This window comes from Clinocottus analis, unplaced genomic scaffold (assembly GCF_023055335.1).
Source record: "Clinocottus analis isolate CAN_PGR_092001 unplaced genomic scaffold, fCliAna1.0.p SCAF_14, whole genome shotgun sequence".
NCBI lineage: Eukaryota > Metazoa > Chordata > Actinopteri > Perciformes > Cottidae > Clinocottus > Clinocottus analis.
The window spans coordinates 1,285,486-1,304,028 of NW_027175865.1; the positions used below are offsets into that span (position 1 = coordinate 1,285,486).

Here is an 18,543-nt window from a genome sequence, read left to right on the forward strand (position 1 = left end):
ACCAATGGCTTGTCTTTAAATGTGCAGTCCATTTTATTGTCAGTTATAACCTAACCTTTGATGTCGCCAGGCGTGGATCATGGCGGCTTTATTTTGAAAGCATGAACGGTAAAGTCGTGTATTGTTTCCGCAGCTTGTACGTGAAAGTGAAACTAAAAAGAAACCCGGAGTTGAAGGGGAAAACCAGCGACGTGAAGTGAAGTCTGCGTTGTTTGTCAGTCAGACAGCAGAAGCAAAACACGGCCATGACGACCTGCTCCGCCATCTACAAGCTGTGCCTGGTGGCAGCCATCTGCTCCATCAAAGGTAAGGCGGGAATAATATATATCTGTCGTTTTTAATGGAGAAAAATGTCTGTCACTATTTTGCCTCTGCTGCTACTGTACTACGAAATACAGCCGTATTTTACCCACACAGCCAGGCTAGATAACATATGCATAACGTTAATGGCTGATATTGTTTGCTATATACATATTAATATTAGAGAAAGTCAATACTTATAGCAAAACAGCTGTTTATAAGTATAACGTGGCAATGGAGGAGTGTGCAAACTTTAACTTTTACGTGAACTTCCACTCTCAAACTACTAAAGTATGTGTGGTTCTTAGTCGGAATCTTCATATGCCGAATTAAGCATGACATCCATCCACGTAATATAATGTGTAAAGCAGTTCCCTGTCCATCGCATATTTTACACTTTAACAGAGATTACGTTCATTACGGTACATTTCCGAAGGGACCTTGGTGCGACGCGTTGGGTGCAGCAGCGCCCTCTCGTGGCCGACACTGGTAACGCCCAGCAGCGAGAGAGGAAACACCAACTCCAGGTCTCAGTCAATAAAACCCAAAGGAGGAGTCTTACTTTTGCTTTTATGTTTTGTCTGCTCGGGTTTGTTCCTGCAGTGCCGTGATGCTGGTCAGAACTGCCTCTGTAGTTTATATTCCTGTGACAATGACCACTGCAACATGCCTTATTTTACATGAATAGAAGATAAAAGGTAATGGAAGGATACTAGAGACACAATGGTTTATTGGTAAATATTAAGGGTTGGTGCCACTGAATAAGATAACATGCTATGGACTATATTATCAGAATATAGTGTAATCTGATTATTATTACTGTTCAACTGTGTTTTTTTTATTTTTAATATTGTTAATTCCTTGTTAAACCTGTTCTCCAAAGCCTGCAGCGGCAGCTGTCCAGTGTTGGAGTGCTGGTTTGTGCAGGAGAAGACTGGTCGAGGAGGTTTATCTGCGGCTACAAGCCAGGAGACGTCTGTGCTTCACATCAGGACAGACGGCAACGCCGCAGAGACCCGACCGGCTCCCTCCGCCAGCGACAGGGTCTACTTTATCACCGGTCAGTTCAAAACGCCATGCAGAGCAGGACATTTGAGGAGAGGGAGTGTGTGCATCCTGTATACACTGTGTGTGTGTGTGTGTGTGTGTGTGTGTGTGTGCTCTTCTGTATACCTTTAAAGTATAAGGAGAGCATCAAATCGATACTCGACACCAATGCAGCAATCATGTGTTCCTTCATCCTCTACATTTTATGTATTAAAACGCATCTTTCCTTTTTTGTATTACATCAATTATATATATATATATATATATATATATATATATATATATATATATATATATATATATATATATATATATATATATATATATATTATCAGAAAAGAGGGGAAAAATTGTGATTTACATTTTTTTATTTTTAAAGCAGGCCTAGTATTTCTCTCTCTGTCATCTCCCTCTTTACATTTCCTGATTTCTTTCACGTATAAGTGAGCATGTGTGACCCCGTCTGCTGTCCTCCTCAGACCCAGCTGCCACCCTGTGCCACCGCGCTCTCATCCGCTCCAGAGGCTCTCTGGAGAAGCCCGAGTGTGAGATCAACCCCTTCCTGCCGCAGCCCTCCACCCTCAAATGGGTCGCTCCCCTCACAGACTCCGCCTCCAGCCCCATTTACCTGCAGGCCGATTGGTTTTCCACCACCTTCCGGGGCCTCGACGGACAGCTGGCCATTTCCACGGTCACGCGCGCGCCCACGGCATCCAAAGAGCACCGCGGTAATGATCCGTTAGCGAGGGGCGACCCGCGACACGGTTAAAAAAAATGCGGCACACACAATTTGACTCTCTTGTCTCCTCAGTGGCGCTGAGCGTGACCAGTAGAACCGCCTCGGTGCAGTCCAGACTCGGGGAACCGGTGGTGCTGGATTGCGGCTTCTGGGCCGACCCGTCCTCGCCGCTGGCCGGGTCAGGCTTCGCCGTGGAGTGGCGCTACCAGTTCAGGGGCGCCGGGCGCTTGGTTCTGGCCTACGACGGCAAAGCGGACCGCCTGGCCGACGCACGGGAGGAAGGGGCCACGCTGGACTTCGAGGGTTTGCACGGGAAAGGGAACGCGTCCCTGATCCTGCCGGAGGCGAAGGTGCACCACTCCGGGATGTACATTTGCACGGTGTATCTGGCGTACCTTGTGGCTCAGGTGGCGCTGGAGCTCGAGGTTGTCGGTGAGGAGGGAATCGTTTAGTATCCGGTGTCAATATTAACCTCCAGAAGAAGCTAGATTTCATTGAACCAGATTGTCAATAACTCTTCCTGTCTTCTCTTTTGTCTTCTCCCCCCAGAGCCTCCATCCCTCTCCGTCCACCCATCCCCTCTGCCCCTCGCCGTTCCTGGCCAGACTTTGACCGTGCAGTGCGAGGCGTCCGGCTTCGCCCCTCTCACCCTGGATCTGAGCTGGGAGTTCAAAGGCGCCGATGGGGCGGCCAGGCCCCTGGGGTCCGGCAGCGTGACGGGCCACAGGCAGGCCTGGGACGGGACCTACAGCCAGAGCTCCCGGCTGGAGCTGGACACCACGAAGCTGGACCTGGGCCGAGGAGGGGAGGTCACCTGCGTGGCGGTCCACGTTGGAGGCACGCGGCGGGCCAGCGTGACCCTCAACGTCATCGGTAATGATGAAGAATATAAGGAGAGAAGTCGTGATTTTTCTGCTCACCACCAGTAAAGGTTGAAATAGAAAAGGCAGGTGCATCTATGTAAAACTGCCCAGATGTTATTTTTGGTTATTATAATATACTGTAGCCTACATATTGTGTTTTCCTGGTTATAAAGGAAGCATCGCAGTCATGTGAAGCCGTTTTTACAAGGTCCAACGTGTGAGATCTGGCCATTTTAGTGTAAAACGTACATGAAAATGAACTGACATTATCAACAGAGGACGAAGAAGTAGAGTCGTTCTCTTCTCTCCGCCAGTAAAAACATACTCATGAGACAATCATGAGATTATTTTTGACTCATCTGCTACATGTGAAGCCTCCGGTGGGATATGCAGCTCTGAACTAAAATTAATTTCTTTCAGGGTTCAGCTCCCCCTCCATTGAGGACTCGATGGCGATGGTGGGTGTAGCGCTGGTGCTCTACGGTCTCATCAAGTTCGTCTCTTGGACCTTCGCCAGCTCAGGTAGCAAATAATCCGGAAGGAATATGCTGCATTTACTGACTGAGTCATAATTGTCTAACACCTGTTGATGCTGTCTCACCATTTAAATTTAAAAAGATACATTAAGGTGCTTCAGTTCCATTTCTATATTTGACTTTTTTTTAAAAATCTTTTCACTGCACGCAGGCTCAGATGAGGCTGGTCAACAAGACAAGGTAACGTTCACAAAATGTACAATTCTGACCGTTTTCCACCACTTGTCCACTCCTGGTTTAAATGTCTCCTTTTATATAAAAACTTTCCACTTCTTCACTTACAGAAAGACAAGTAAAGATGAGCAAAGTCAACTGCTGTGGAAGCGTGATACTGAACCAACCTGTTTGGATATTTGGGATGAGGTTTTTAGAAGTGACTGTCCTCCTTGCAGACAGTTGTGTGTTTTTCTAGCTACCGCGGTTAAATCTCTCAATTTCAAATTATTTTTTCACAGGTCCAGATCTGTTGATAGTGATGTAAGGCTTCTGCTCAATCTGAACATGTTTTTGTGTGATATTTCTTTCACTTTAAAGCAGCTAGCTGTTCTGTCATATTGGCCTCCCACTGTTTACATAATGAGTCTTGTCATGAACGCTGGAGAGGTGCCAGAATTTTTTTTTAAATAGTGTTGAAATATCAGCTCCAATTTGGAGATGATCCTCCTCTATGTTCAAGAACCAGAAAAAAATACTACTAATAAAAGATCTTGTGTTAATGATCGAGGACAGTAAAGTTAATATTAGACTAAGCTCCAAACCCACAAACAAAGAATACAGTTTTTGTAAATATAGAAACAATAACGTGTGTGTACATATTCTGATGTTTTTTCTCTTGTGTGTGTTTGTGTGGTATTGTGTGTCGGTAGATGCTCCACCAGCCTGGGCTGATGCACTATTAAATTTATATAGAGATGTGAAGGAAATGGTACAAACGGAGGGCATAGTTGGACTGCAGGGAAAATCAAAATGTGTGTTTAGAATTTTAGGATTATAATTAAAATTAAAAAGACATGCCGCCTCCGGTTTCCCGTTTTTAGATGATCGTCGAGCCTGCGTATGTATGCCACATTCTTCGAAAATAAACTGAAAATAATTATGTATTAATTTATGATCGCATAATGGGGAAAATGTCTCTTCTTAGATTAATTAATATTGAAGTATTTTAACAGACTGTAATGGCTGTCGTGTTTTTATTCCACATGCATGAGGCATACCTCGAAATAAACATCTATTAAGATCACAGTTTGGATGTAGTAAAGTACTAAGTGAAAAAGTCTATTGACGATTCAACCAAGTGAAAGTCAAGCAAGCATTAATGAGAACGTGTGACTTCCGTTGTTCTTTTCAGAATAAAACTACACGGGGAACGTGTTGTATTGGAGTGGTGTTTTTAAACCTGAAAATATGTTAGAATTTTAGACAGACAGAATAGAGATATAAAACAAATTAATGAGATTACACATACAACAACTTCAATATGAACAACTCGTCATACATTAATAGTTTATTAATATATCATCAATCAGTATGCAATTATTTAAAACATCTAAAGTATAAAAATCTGTCAAGGTTTGGAAAAACACATTTATTCATAGATTTATTAATCTATGAGAATAACTGCAAACGGGATATAGCTCTTAATGCGTCTTTCTTATGTCCACCAGTTTGTTGTTTGTCATTCGATTTAAGTTACAATTTGTGTTTGATACAACGTCAATAATTTATATAACTTTACCTTTCGTTTTTAATCATCTGTTATCTTGTTTTTTTATGTTTAAAAAAATAAAATATCAAAATACATCGCTGGCCCTCAACGGGAGCCTGTCAGCCAATAGCGAACGACATTACTGGCCGTCCACCATCCATGAACCAATCAGAGGCGTTGGTGCTGGTATGAGTTTAGCGGGTACACTTTCGACCAGCCTTACGTTCTCTAGTCCACGGCAGAGCAAAATCGATAAGCATTGTTTTGGTCAAAAGAAAGTATATGGGATGAAGAAATCTGTTTTTAATTAGTACCGTGGATTAGTTTGTCTAGTGACCTTGGATTGTGTGATTAAGAACAACACGCCGGCTCTTCTTCCGGCTCGTTATTTTCTTACTTCGCGCACTTAACGCCACTTGTCACAATGCTAAATAACTAGCTAGCTAATGCTAACCAACGTTCACCTAACTAAACGCAGCTTTTTAATGGTGCATTGTGGCGAAGCGTTATCTTTTTCCGTTGCCACGTCAAACGGGTCATAAACAAGCGGTAAGGTGTGTGTGTGAGTGTGTTATGATGTGTTGTAGGTATTTCGTATTGAAAGCTTTCGGTCTGTTGACCATCTGTAACGAAGCTAATGTTAATGTGGCGTCAACCTTCCGTCACGTCGCTCTTCACGCTCACTTCTTGTCGTCTGACTGTCAGTTTAATTTCTTAAACCACAGATAATGTTCGAGCTAAAGGGTTCTAGAGTCTTAGCTAAATTCGCCAACATATGGCCCATGTTTCAGTTTGTTTTATTGTGTCTGTGTGAAGTATATACATCAAGAAAGGAAAAAGAGGGAGAACGCCACACGGACTGTTACATGTAACAACGGTACGGAGCCCCTGAAGGGTCATCGTATGAAAAGAGAAAAGACGTTGACGAGTCACAAAAAAACAACAACGCGAGTTTTATTTCTTTTGTTTCACCTCACAAACGCCAAATCCCCCCACCCCATAACAGAACAGCTACCATGTCCCTTCAGGGGCTCCGTACTTGCCCCACACCGACCACTAAAGTTACTAAAGTGGTCTCCAGCAGCTCTGTATAGTGACGAGTAGATGGAGAGACTCTCTGCAGCATGCATGGAAATACGTTATAATATAGTGCATTAGAGAATATTCCTCACTTTTATACTGTACTGTACTTTAGTAAAATATTGAGGTACTTGTATCAAGTGTTTCCATTTAATGCTTGCTTTATAATGCCACTACATGTTGGAAGCCAATATTACTACTCCTTTAGTTACTAGCTTATTTAGATTATTAATACAAAGCATACGTCAGTCTTTTGTCATTAGTACAGTTGCTAAACCCACCACATCCTTCATGTTATGCCAGAGTACTGCACGTTTCATGTTGCTTGATCTTCAACGTCCGTGTGCTTGTTTGACGTCTTGTACCTTCGGTTGCCCGGATCAACATTCAACGTGATTTATATTTTCTGAGAGCAGAAGTCGACAGACGTTTTGGATGGCCGTGGCTCCCGCTTCGATGGCAGATAAGATCATTGTCCTCGACGATGACGACGACGAGGAGAGTCCTCAACCTTCCTGCGCTGCCTCTGCCTCGTCCTCCCATCAACAAGCCAAAAAGGTCTTGCCACGCCGAGCTCCGCAGCCTGCCCCGACCCACATTACCCAGTCGCCTTTTGCCTCTGCGAAGAAGGACACGCATGTTCTGCATGCCGAGAACCAGAGGCTGTTCACTGAGGTGAGCTCATATGGTTTACGGGCACGACTGACACAACAACTGTTCCCTCAAATCGTGTCAATAATTGTCGTCTTTCTGTTATAAACTCGAGACAAATATACATGTCCAGTCCAAAGTATATAGGCCTTTGGGTGGTAGCTGTGTTTATTTCTCTTCTTGATAAAATTGGTTGTATGAAATGGGAACCGATATACACGCTGGAAAGAAAATCTCCCTTTTCATGTCATTGATCTTTGTATCTCGTGATATCTTTATCTAATCATAAACACACATTACATTTAAACTGGGTGTGGACTGTTATTATAGATGTAAAACTGTTCGTATAAGCGAGTGTGCGCACGCAGTTATGCAAAAGATGGTGGAATGCAATCAATTGTCAAGATATGAAAGCGCTTTAGCCGCCAAAGGTCTCGAATGCATCCTAAACCAATGGCTTTTCCAGATCTGTGTCATTGCAGTGAGTGTGTAGGATAAATTAGCGATCTGTGTCCCTCCTCTGCCTCTTTTCCTCCTCATCTCTCGTGTTTTCTGTTCTCTTTCCTCGCAGTTTGTGGAGCAATGCTCAACCATAACCCAGGACTGCCCCGAGGTGTTGATCTTCCTCCAAACCAAGCATGCCAAGTCCTCCCAGGAGTATCTCTCATCCGTGGAGTTCAGGAACACAGTGGGCCGATGTTTGACTCACATTCAGTCCAAACGCTCCAAAGCCTTTGTCTACATCAATGAACTTTGCACATCACTCAGGCAGCACGCAGAGAAGAGGAGGCAGACGCTCACCAAGGTGGAACCAAAGCCTTCTACCTCAACGTCGAGTTTGGTCCCGTGTTCCTCTGATCTGCCCGACAGGGAAGACAAGATGAATGGGAAAGAGGATGGGGTAAAACAGGAGGGCGACAATCAGGAACCGGAAGCACAGAAGAAGGCAAAGAGAGCATCGAGGAGACAGGTTAGTGTTGAACAACGACGTGATGAGTGGTGTTTGTTGACTAATGTTAATAATGTTATTTGTGTTCAGTGATTATGAAGGGCTTTTCATAAAAGTAGAACAGGAAATGATCAGTTTGGAGGACAGAAAAGTACCAATGATAACACTAATACAGTCAAGCAGTATGAGTCAATGAGTTTGTAAATAAAGTTGTAGTAAAAAAGGATAAAGGAAAGGTTAAATCTAACTGTAGCAAGAGTTTGTAAGTATGTGTTTGCTCCCGTTCCTTGAGTTCACTGTGCAGTAAATGGGTTTGTGATACATGTTTTTATGTGTATTGTTTTTGAAGGGAAACATTAAGGTTTTCTTTTCAGGTAATTTAATGCTATTAGTGCCTCATTACAGTGTCGTCTTGTTTTTACTTTGTAAGCTAGAAACCATGAACCAACGTCGCTAATTCTTCTATCGCCTTTCAACTTGATGGAGGAAACGCAACCAGAGTCCGTGTGGGCAGACGTGCTAACCCTCCACACCTTGTTCTCCCTCTCCCTCAGATAGCGTACCTGGAGAACCTGCTGAAGGTGTACAACGACGAAATCTGCCGCCTGCAGCAGGCCGAGCTGGATTTAGACGACCTGGGGACCGAGGACTCTGTGTACATCCAGGAACACAGGCTGAAACGCAAGGTGGGCCTGAAAGTGCCATGAGGCCTCTCCGCTCATGAACGCTGCCGAAAGCCAGCGAGGGAAAAAGTGGAGGAAAAAAAAATCTCTCCCCTCGCTTCTTCTCTTCCAGATGATGAAGATTCATGAAACGCTGTGCGAGCTGAAGAACTGCGGCACACTAACGGGCCGAGTCATCGAGCAGAGGATCCCATACACCAGCACCCGCTACCCCGAGATCAACAGGAGGGTGAGCCGCTTGTTGGTTCCAGTCAGTTCAAGTGTCCCGAACCTTTATAAGATGATCGGGTGGTTTTATCTCGATCCTGGCTCCCACAGTCGATATCGGTAGTGACCTCTGACCCTCTCGGGTACATCTAAAGCTCAGGAGTATTCATTTTATATGAGCCGACCCTCTGAAACTAACACCCGTGCAGCTATAACTCTTTTTACTTAGGTTTTAAAAATCATTGAGAGCACAATACAAAACTGAACATTGCAGAACCTCAAAATGACTTGATGCAAATTGGAAAATATCTGGAATTTAACTTTCAAAACCTCACATAGAAGCAAAGTTACACGAGAAGACAAAGACGTACGTGTGCGTCTGACGATGTCGTTCCCTCCCTCCCCGTCAGATCGAGCGCTTCATCAACAGTCCCGAGGCCCATCAGAACCCTCCGGACTACCAAGACATCCTTCAGCAGGTGCGGCGCGCTAACGAGCGGCACAACCTGTGCCTGGCCCAGAAGCAGCTGAACCAGATCGCCCAGGAGGCCTTCATCGAGACCGGGAGCACCATGCAGAAGAGACGCCACCAGGACCTGGTGTTCAACTTCGGCTCGCACCTCACCGACGAGTACAAGCCCGGTAAGGCCGCCTGCTGGTTGCCGGTTGCTGGTTGCTGTGACTCGGACGCAACAGAACGGCAGGTTATCAACCACAAGAAACCTTTTATTGTGTGTTTTTGAACAAAGCTTTAAGGGCACATGGGTATGAATATAAATGTTACTGTCTGGGCCGTGGAAGTGCTGCTAGTTGACACTTGTTTTGTTTGTTTTATTCAGTCAATCATTATAATACAATATTATTCTATATAATATACAAAAACAGAGACTGAAAAGGTATAGGTAGAAGCAACAAAATGGTTATATATTCCTATCCTAAATTACATTTTAGACTCTTCTTTTAGCTTTTGGTCTGTTCGTAAAAACAAAAAGATTAATAAAGTACAATAACAGTTACAGCTTCGTGGTACAGATATTCCAAAAATCTGTCTCCTTCAAGTAAAATTCTTTTCACACTTGTTTCTAAAACACTTATTACTTACATTTGGACACTTTAGTTTAGTTTTGACTGTGTGAAACATGATTTATCAACCAGGGTGTAGCATTTTGTGTTTTCTTTTATTGTGTAATCGCCTAAGAATTGTGTATTTTGTTAGCTGAGAATGAGCCCTTCATGTCTACATCGGCTCCTGTTCACGGAGTCCACGGCCATGTTTCTTCAGCCCAGTCGGGGTAAACCAAACGCTAACTGGAGGGAGGGGAGGACATTCATTTTTCTAAGTTACTTTAAGGCCGCTCTAGTTCTCCGACACGCTTGTGAAACTGCAATAAAGTGAGCCGCAGAATGCAAAACCAAAAAAAAACTCATCCCTCCCATCTTTCCCCCTCTGTTCCACCCTTTTTCTCCCCCACCCCCCTCTAAAGGCACCGACCCGGCTATGTCGGACCCCTCGCTGCTGCGGCGGCTTCGGTCGAACAGAGAAATGGCTCTGACCCGTCTGGAGGAGGTCGTGACCCGGTACGCCAACAGACAAGAGGACACGGATGAGCGGAACCGAGCCAGGCGGCTGGAGAGAGACAGCAAGGAGAAGGAGGTGTGTGGAAGGAGGACAACCCTCTGCTTTTGGAGAAATGTGTTCCTGGAAACGTTTCATCCCGACGATCTCTAACAAATAAAATGATACAGAAATATAACTCAACATCAAAGGGTTAGATTCTGATGCATACGTCCTGCTTCCTTCTGTTCAGGCCAACAAATCAGAAAACGAAGGACATAAAAAGGTGAATGGCGCGGCAGTGGTGAAGGAAGACGACGACGATGAAGAAGAGGAAGAGGAGGAGGAGGACGACGACGACGATGATGAAGAAGAAGAATCATCAGACCCAGACATTGAGGAAGAGATCCAGGCCAGCATCCAGCAGGACGGACCGGGTAAGAGCAGAGACGTTCACTAAAGAGTTTTCATGGTAAATCCAGTTTCCTGCTACTTTGACATATTTTGGTTTAGTGAATCTCTCCGATCGTATCAGTGGAAGAGACAAAGAATTCATTGCATCCATTTCCCCTTTTTTTCTTGTAGACGGTGACGAAAACGAGGACGCTGACGAGGCGGACCCGGCGTGCGACGGTGCCAACTCGGAGGACCCGACGGATCGGTTGGCCGGAGGGGAAGAAGGAAGCGTGAAAGAAGAAGAGGACGAGGAGCCCGCGGGTGGACTCAGTCCTCTCTCTGACGAGAGCCGGCCCCAAATCTCCCCGCGGTCCAACGGCCCCTCCCCTCGACAGAGCCCCAGCCAATCGGAGCCAACGCAGACCGACGACCGGGCGGCGTTGTCTAACGGTACCCACGCGGGGCCGGAGGAGCCCGAGAGTTCCTCCAATCGTGTTTCGGTCGTGCTGGTCAGCAAGGACCCCGCGGGCGTCTCCCCGGCCACAGCCAACGGGGTGGTGTCTCTGCCGCTGTCGCCCTCGATCGTCGTGGAAAACTGCAGCAACGCGCAGACGACCACCGGCACGTCGCCGCCGCCCGGCGTGCGAACCACGAGGAGCCAGAAGAGGAAGAGGGAGGACATGTCGCCGGGGAACTCCCGGAATAACAAGCACATACTCATCCACGACAGGTACGGGAGCCCTTTGTTACTGCTGGAGAACGACTGCAGGACATGAAGGACGTGAATATGAACGCTGCAAATCAATAGGCGTGAATCTAGTGAAGTACACCTCGCATGCCTCAGTGAATCGCTTGAAAACGTCAGTTGCATTGTTTTAGGCTAAACAAAACAGGAACGAGGCTCTTACAGGACCGTGCTGTTTTCTTTTTAATGAGTGGAGTTGTATGAAGTTGTCATGTGTCGACGGTGTTACTTGGAGTCGATGGAGAAACTTATTTTAAAATCATCTGTATCAGTTGATGTTTGATGTTATTTTTAGAATCTGTTCTCTGCTTCATGGTGCCGTCAGACGGCTCTTTCTGAGCCACTGTTTACTCTCTCTTCCTGTTACCGTGCAGGACACAGGAGCTGCTGGTCTACTGCTGTTTGCTTGACTTTGGGGATTCATAGTGTTAGTTCAGATCCACCAAAGTCACACAATAACGCTAACTAGCTAACAATCAATGCAGCAGTAGACTGATTTTTGTCCAAGGGGGTCTAGTGGTCCAGAGAGCTCGAGCTTGTAATAAACAGCACGTCTATAATGCGACTTTCAGAAAAACATAACTCTAGATCAATGTTATTGATGTATAACAATGTTAGATAATATTAATATCGCTCTGGATTAATCTATGAGCAGGTAGTTGAACCTTTGTTTGCTTTTCCTCTGACCTCCTTATTTATTCTCTCCCAAATACCTCGTCCGCCCGGTCCCTCTCGGCATCCCCCCCGCTTCCCTCACAGCGAGGTGGATTCAGGAGATTTCAGCTGCAACTCTCCGCAAACGGCCGAGTCGACCCGAGCAGACACTCCAACACACGAGATGGTCAGCAGCTCCCAGTCGACGCCGCCGCCCAAGAAAAACAAGGTGTGTGCTCAGGAAGCTGGCCGTGGTTCACCACTTTGTCTCTCAATTTAAGAATGCAATAAATTACCATCACAGAATGTTTTTTTTAAATATTATTTCCATGAATATTGAATTCAATCATACATTTGTTAATTGGCTGATTCATTCAGATGTTCTTCATAAAGAATACAAGAACACAACGAGCGCGGTTCTCTCTGTAGTCACGCAGCGTGTTTGTTTCCAGGTCAACGTGTCCACACAGTGTGACCCGGACGAGGTCATCATCCTCTCAGACTCCGAGTGACCTATGACCTCTCGCTGTGCTGCAGGACCGGTCCACAGCTCACCTGAGCTCTGGGGGATCCTTGTTCCCGAACGGGTGCATTTTTAAGCACCGTCCTTGTCCCGCTGGCTTGTAAGAAGAGGACGAAGCTCCATTTTTCTTTCCCCCCAAAATGAGAGTATATGATTTAAACTGATATCAAGTTTTTACAAAAACTGCACGACTGCCATTCGTAGCCGTGCAAGACAGACAATAAATGTCGTACCTCGTGTCTCTTGATTACAACCAAACAAAAACCAAGACAGGTGTTTTTGTAACAGACTTGAATAAAAAAACAATTGAAACCTAAGATTTGAAGAAAAAAAACGCTGTTTGAACAGGACATGATTCTGTTTTTGTTGTTGGGGAAAATCAAGGAGTCTCGAGTTCAGCTGTGAGCAGCACCGAGAGCAGCGGAGAGACGTCGGCTGATGTTTACCTCGGCCTTTTTTATTTTTTTGGGGTGCAGTAAAGAGACGACTCGTTGGAGACAAAGGGGCGGTCCAAGCAGCCAAAACCTCAGTCGCGGGGTTTCCTGCAACACTAATAATGCGTCAGCTGGTTGTTGCAGCGGAATGAGGAGAACCTTTGCTCGAGGGGCTTTTAGGTGAGAAACCAGTGCCTGAAAAACATGAACTGTGCAGCTGGAGGGCGCGGCCCCAACATGACGGCGCTGTTTCCACAAGACACTCGACTGGCGACGGCTTCGGTAGCTCACTGCCAGTTTGTTTACATTTTTATATTTCAAACGAGTTTTCCTTTCATAAAGCAGAGGGGGGAGGGCTGTATGATGCCATTGTTTTACTTGCTATTTATGACGATTCATTGACCCGGTGAGCTGTTTTGTTTGTCGTTTTGATATTGGAGAACAATTTAAAATTGATTTTATGTTCCTCTCCAAACTATTTCTATATTTTAGATTCGTAATAAAGTAAGTTGCTTCTTTTTTCTTGTTGTATTCAGACCAACGTCTGCTGCAGGGTAGCTGAATAGATTCCAGGTAGTTTTTTGGTTTAAATGACCAACGCTGACACGTCTCATACACGAATGTTTTAAGGATGAGGTGAAGCAATATCTTATGTTTCTTACTGTCAACAAATCCTGTGCAAAGATCAAAACTGTTATTGTTACTATATCTTCTCCCTACTTGTGCACTGGGGGGACATGTTGCGTCATTAAGATGAAGGTGGACTCTGCAGTGTTAGTCAGTCTCACTTGTAATGCCCTGGATTCATGAGAGCACCCAATGTGTGTTCATCCACAGCTGAAAATGATCCCAAACTGATGCACTTGGGGCTACCGCGTGGTTGGTTTTGGTCTCTGCATGAGATGTGTCGACGTCGAGGCTTCTCCTCCTCACAAAAATGCCACGATAACTACATATCCATCCATAGATGTGTTTGTTTTAAATATACCGGGACCAGTTGGGGATCCTAAACTCCTCAGTCTATTGGCCATAAGGACATTTTATTCTGACACGCAAGGATTTACTTTCCTACAAATGTAATCATTTGTTTGTATCCCCTTGTGTCCATACACTGGGGTTTCAGATACGGTTAGCATTACGATTGGGGTTTCTACTTCCCTGCTGTATTTAAAATACTGGATTTGTTTCCCCTTTTAGTTTTTATTGAGTTGTTAAAAGTTGCAATCTCAAAGATCTCTGTTTCCTTGGCTGCTGGGTCTCTTGGTGAGAGGTGGTTTTGGGTTTTTTCCACACAGGTGAAATAACTTTTCAGACATAATAGAATGTAGATCTACAGCTACGACCGACCGGGCCTCATTTATGCAGCGGAGTGATCCATAATGAACTGTGATTTATTTTCTTTCTCTTTTCTTTTCAATTTTGATAAATAAATTATACTTTTTTATAAATATATATATACACAAAGCCTCTTTGTTGCTTTTCTCTTCTGTTTTGGATTTGAACTTGTTCTTGAATATACAAAATGTATTCAATACTTCGTGGTTCTAGCTGTATGTTGACGTTAAACGCCACTGCGCATGCGCTATGGATGCGGAAGTGCCGGTTATATGGACGTTAAACTTCTTGGGGAATGACCGAGGCGCTTCTCCGCGATACATCCGCTGCCTGGTACTGACCGGATCACTCCCGCCACGAACTACAAACCCCATCATGGCGGCCGCCACAAGGCTCACGTCCCGGTTGGCTCTGGTCACGGGTACGTTTCTCTTTTCCACAGACAGTCCGTCCGTTTCCCCGGTGGGACCGACTACCGCCAGCGGAGTCCTGCTGGTTTGTGAAGGTCCATTGTTGACCTTGTAGAAGCGTCAGCAGCTCTGAGCCGAGACTGTAGAAAGTAGTGCCACCAGGACTGAGCTAAAAGGGTATTATAACCTGGAGCTGCAAATTATGATTACTTTTTTTTCTGGATTATTCTGGACTAGACTAAAAAGTGTCCAACCAAAAGACATTCCCTTCTGTAATTCAGTAAAGCAGCAACATTACACTTGAGCTATATATGTGGTGAAATAGTTTCAAAGCATTTTAGTTATAATATAAATAGTGAAGCATACTTTTGTATAACAGCAGACAGTGTAAGCTAATGCTCTGTAAGACAGACACAACATATGATATATACATATCTTATGATAATAATAAAAACACTGACGCAAAGCAATGATAATTGTCTGTTAAATGCACAGAGGCCTGCACCTCGGGGCTAATCATAAGGAAAACAAATGACCTTGCTCGACCTTGTCCTGGCCCCTCTGAAACAATGAAGCCCTCGTGTATTCCTGAAACGAGCCGCAGCGCTCTTTATGGACTCGTCTGTCCTGATGACCTCATAATGCCCCCTCCTCCCTCTCTCTCCAGGAGGCGGCAGTGGGATTGGCCGGGCGGTGTGTCATCGCCTGGCCTCCGAGGGCGCCTCCGTGGTGGTCGCCGACATCAGCCAGGAGTCGGCCGCCGAGACCCTCGGGCGGCTGCCGGGCGACCTCAGGGGACAGGTTCACATGGCGGCGGTGGTGGACGTGTCGTCCAAGGAGAGCGTGAAGAAGCTGCTCACGAGGATACAGGTGCGTGGTCAGACGACGGGACATTTGTGCTCTCTCTCGGGGGGTTGGGCCTCGTACCTTTTCTCTGCTGTGATGGCCGCTGTCCCCGCTCTCTCCCCTCTGCAGACTCACTACTTCCAGCCTCCCTCGATGTGCGTGAACGCAGCAGGCATCACCCAGGACGACTTCCTGCTCAACATGGCCGAGGACCAGTTTGACAAAGTCCTCCAGGTCAACCTGAAGGTAGGCGTCAATCTCTGCCTCTGGTCCAGCGGAGAGCAGAACTCGGTGACGCCCGTCATTCAGCCGTCTCTCCTCCTGCGTTCCTCCAGGGTTCCTTCCTGGTCCTCCAGGCTGTGGCTCAGGCTCTGGTGGCCTGCGGAGCACCCAAAGGATCCATCGTCACTGTGGGCAGCATCGTGGGAAAGGTTTCTGTTTTACACGTGAAGTATTGAGCTCAAGCTTTTAGAGTTTTTCTCTAGAAGACCGTGCCAACTTTAGAAGGGTCGAGGTGGTCAGCATTTTCACCGAGGACCTGTCTTTAGTTCACTTGGAGTCCGACCCCAAAAGAGATGGAAATACATTTTAAACTTGACCGAGTTCCTAAAGTCTCCCAAAGCACACGAGAGGAGTCCCTCTGGAGCTTTTGTTTGTTCTCAAACACTGTGAAGCCAAAGTGGGGTTGGATCTGCTGGCTGGTTGAGCTTCTCTGCTGCGTGAAACTGTCCGGTGACCCTGTGTCCTTGTTTCCTTGTGTCCTTGTCTCCTTGGTACCCGTCCGCAGGTGGGAAACATCGGTCAGGCCAACTACGGCGCCTCTAAAGCCGGAGTGGAGGGTCTCACCAGGACGGCTGCCAAAGAGCTCAGCAGGTGAGAAGAGTCTGAGACAGACACACACACACACACACACACACACACACACACACACACACACACTATACATATAATCATCTGCTCTTCCCGCTCGTCTCCTGCAGGTTTGGGATTCGGTGTAATTGTGTGCTTCCAGGTTTCATATCGACTCCGATGACGGATAAAGTTCCAGAGAAGGTTATCAGCAAGGTAACACACACACACACACACACACACACACACACACACACACAACCTTGACCTGCTGTCGTAACATTGGCATCTGGAAACTCTGCATTTTATTCAATTATGAATTCATATCCAACGTTTTAAAGTTGAAGCTGGACCGGACTCGAGGTTGTTTAATGCAGGAGGCGACGCGGCGTCCTTTTATCGAGCTGTAAGACGGCGAATAAAACCCTTTTCAGGAATAACACCGTGGACTTCATGCGACCGAACACATCACGCCGACCGCTCGACACAAACTGCCTCAGAGGAACTCGTCGCCTCTCTGTGTTCACCAGCTGACGGCTCTGCGTCGTGTGTTTGTTCTCACCAGATGACGTCCCTGGTGCCTCTGGGGAGGATGGGGCAGCCCGCAGGTCAGTGAACGCATCGCTTTGGACCTCCGTCCTCATTCGGTAGCGCGCTAGTCCTACACTTTTAGAAATGTCATCTAAAAGTCACTTTGCTCTTCGCCTCACTGGACTCCTTCCTGTCCTCCAGAGGTCGCTGACGTCTGTGCCTTCCTGGTCTCGGACGACTCTCGGTACATCACGGGAGCCAGCGTGGAAGTGACGGGTACCGTACGACTCCATCCTCTCACGGCTGCTTCCGTCACAACACTTGTGTTTTTCATCTTTCTCAGCCTGTGTCTTCTTTGTCAGGTGGACTTTTCATGGGATGACTCGCCCGCCGTGCGTGGCGAGGACCGGCGGGGAGGCCGGTTCCTCCGTCGTTCAGTGACTCGTCCACTTGCTTCTTCATCATTACAGTCTGCGCGGCTGGAGGACGCAGCGTAAAGCCGATTATTGAGCCAATAAACACCCGTTTGTAATATTTCTGTACAGAATGGAATATTTTAACTTGTAATCTCAGAATTAAAACCACTTTTCTTCACGTGTCTGTGAAGCCCTTCATTTCCTCTCCGGATGCGACTTTCACTTCAGACAAATGTTGTCTGTGGTCCAAGAACCTTTTGTGGAGTTTCTTTTTTCTTGTCTTTTCATTTATAATACATTTCAAAGTTAAAGTTATAACTTTGTGTTGCGTCTGGCGGTCCCTGTGGACAAAAACTGGTCGTGTTTACTCGCACCAGACTCCCTTTTAGAAGACATTTGACGCTAAAAAGATTGACAACTTTGTATTCACAACAATTCTAGTTTCTAAATAAATATTTAGTTCGGTCCATCATCAAAATTATAAAAAACAACTTGCTTGTTTTGTCCTTCCTTGGTGGACTAAACTAAACTTTATACCTTTTGAAATTAAAAAAAATAAACTGCAAAATGTTGGTCTTAAATATGAAAAAAATATAACACAGATTAAAGACAAAGTTCATGATTCGCACCAAATAATTTATTAATCCGTTACTTTGATACAGAGGTGAATATTGATGTACTGCAGGTCATCACATTATTAGAACCACTCAGGATATACATCAAAACATCGACCATAATTCTCTGTTCGGCAATCGACGGGTCGACCAGCAGACAAGTAACACGTCGGGTCAACACGCTGAGGAATGTAGGAAAATAATTCAAACGGCTCCGTTGAGTGTTCAGCAGCAACTCGTGAGCAACGTGGTGAAGAGAAACCACGCGGCTGGACTTCAACTGTGAGTTCAGTGTGTGTTGGTGCTGCAGCAGAGGGAGACACACCCATCACACAGGGCCCCAACACACCCATCATACAGGGCCCCAACACACTACACACCCATCACACAGGGCCCCAACACACTACACACCCATCATACAGGGCCCCAACACACCCATCACACCCATCATACAGGGCCCCAACATGCTACACAC

At 45.9% G+C, this 18,543-nt stretch overlaps 3 protein-coding genes across 4 annotated transcripts; all 3 read left to right on the forward strand.

The window, feature by feature from the left end:
• Nucleotides 1-4,845, forward strand: tapbp.1 (TAP binding protein (tapasin), tandem duplicate 1). Its single transcript, XM_068576297.1, has 8 exons — nucleotides 1-306; nucleotides 1,184-1,360; nucleotides 1,827-2,075; nucleotides 2,159-2,518; nucleotides 2,636-2,959; nucleotides 3,370-3,471; nucleotides 3,637-3,665; nucleotides 3,770-4,845. Exons 1-8 carry the CDS (start codon nucleotides 246-248, stop codon nucleotides 3,779-3,781), a joined length of 1,314 nt encoding a protein of 437 aa, XP_068432398.1. The 5' UTR covers nucleotides 1-245; the 3' UTR covers nucleotides 3,782-4,845.
• Nucleotides 4,846-5,402: 557 nt separating this feature from the next.
• On the forward strand, nucleotides 5,403-12,950 carry daxx (death-domain associated protein). The gene is made up of 11 exons (XM_068576065.1): nucleotides 5,403-5,739; nucleotides 6,687-6,945; nucleotides 7,493-7,891; nucleotides 8,425-8,556; nucleotides 8,666-8,782; nucleotides 9,171-9,402; nucleotides 10,245-10,414; nucleotides 10,569-10,752; nucleotides 10,901-11,441; nucleotides 12,216-12,339; nucleotides 12,563-12,950. Exons 2-11 carry the CDS (start codon nucleotides 6,706-6,708, stop codon nucleotides 12,620-12,622), a joined length of 2,199 nt encoding a protein of 732 aa, XP_068432166.1. The 5' UTR covers nucleotides 5,403-5,739; nucleotides 6,687-6,705; the 3' UTR covers nucleotides 12,623-12,950.
• A 1,722-nt stretch (nucleotides 12,951-14,672) lies between these two features.
• hsd17b8 (hydroxysteroid (17-beta) dehydrogenase 8) lies at nucleotides 14,673-17,632 on the forward strand. Of its 2 annotated transcripts, XM_068575873.1 has the most exons (9): nucleotides 14,673-14,823; nucleotides 15,480-15,682; nucleotides 15,788-15,904; nucleotides 15,994-16,089; nucleotides 16,446-16,531; nucleotides 16,639-16,723; nucleotides 17,073-17,115; nucleotides 17,240-17,314; nucleotides 17,401-17,632. In XM_068575873.1, exons 1-9 carry the CDS (start codon nucleotides 14,778-14,780, stop codon nucleotides 17,418-17,420), a joined length of 771 nt encoding a protein of 256 aa, XP_068431974.1. In that variant the 5' UTR covers nucleotides 14,673-14,777; the 3' UTR covers nucleotides 17,421-17,632. The 2 variants fall into 2 exon arrangements, with proteins under 2 accessions (XP_068431974.1, XP_068431975.1); XM_068575874.1 differs by lacking the exons at nucleotides 17,073-17,115; nucleotides 17,240-17,314; nucleotides 17,401-17,632 and adding an exon at nucleotides 16,942-17,046.
• Nucleotides 17,633-18,543: the final 911 nt, after the last annotated feature.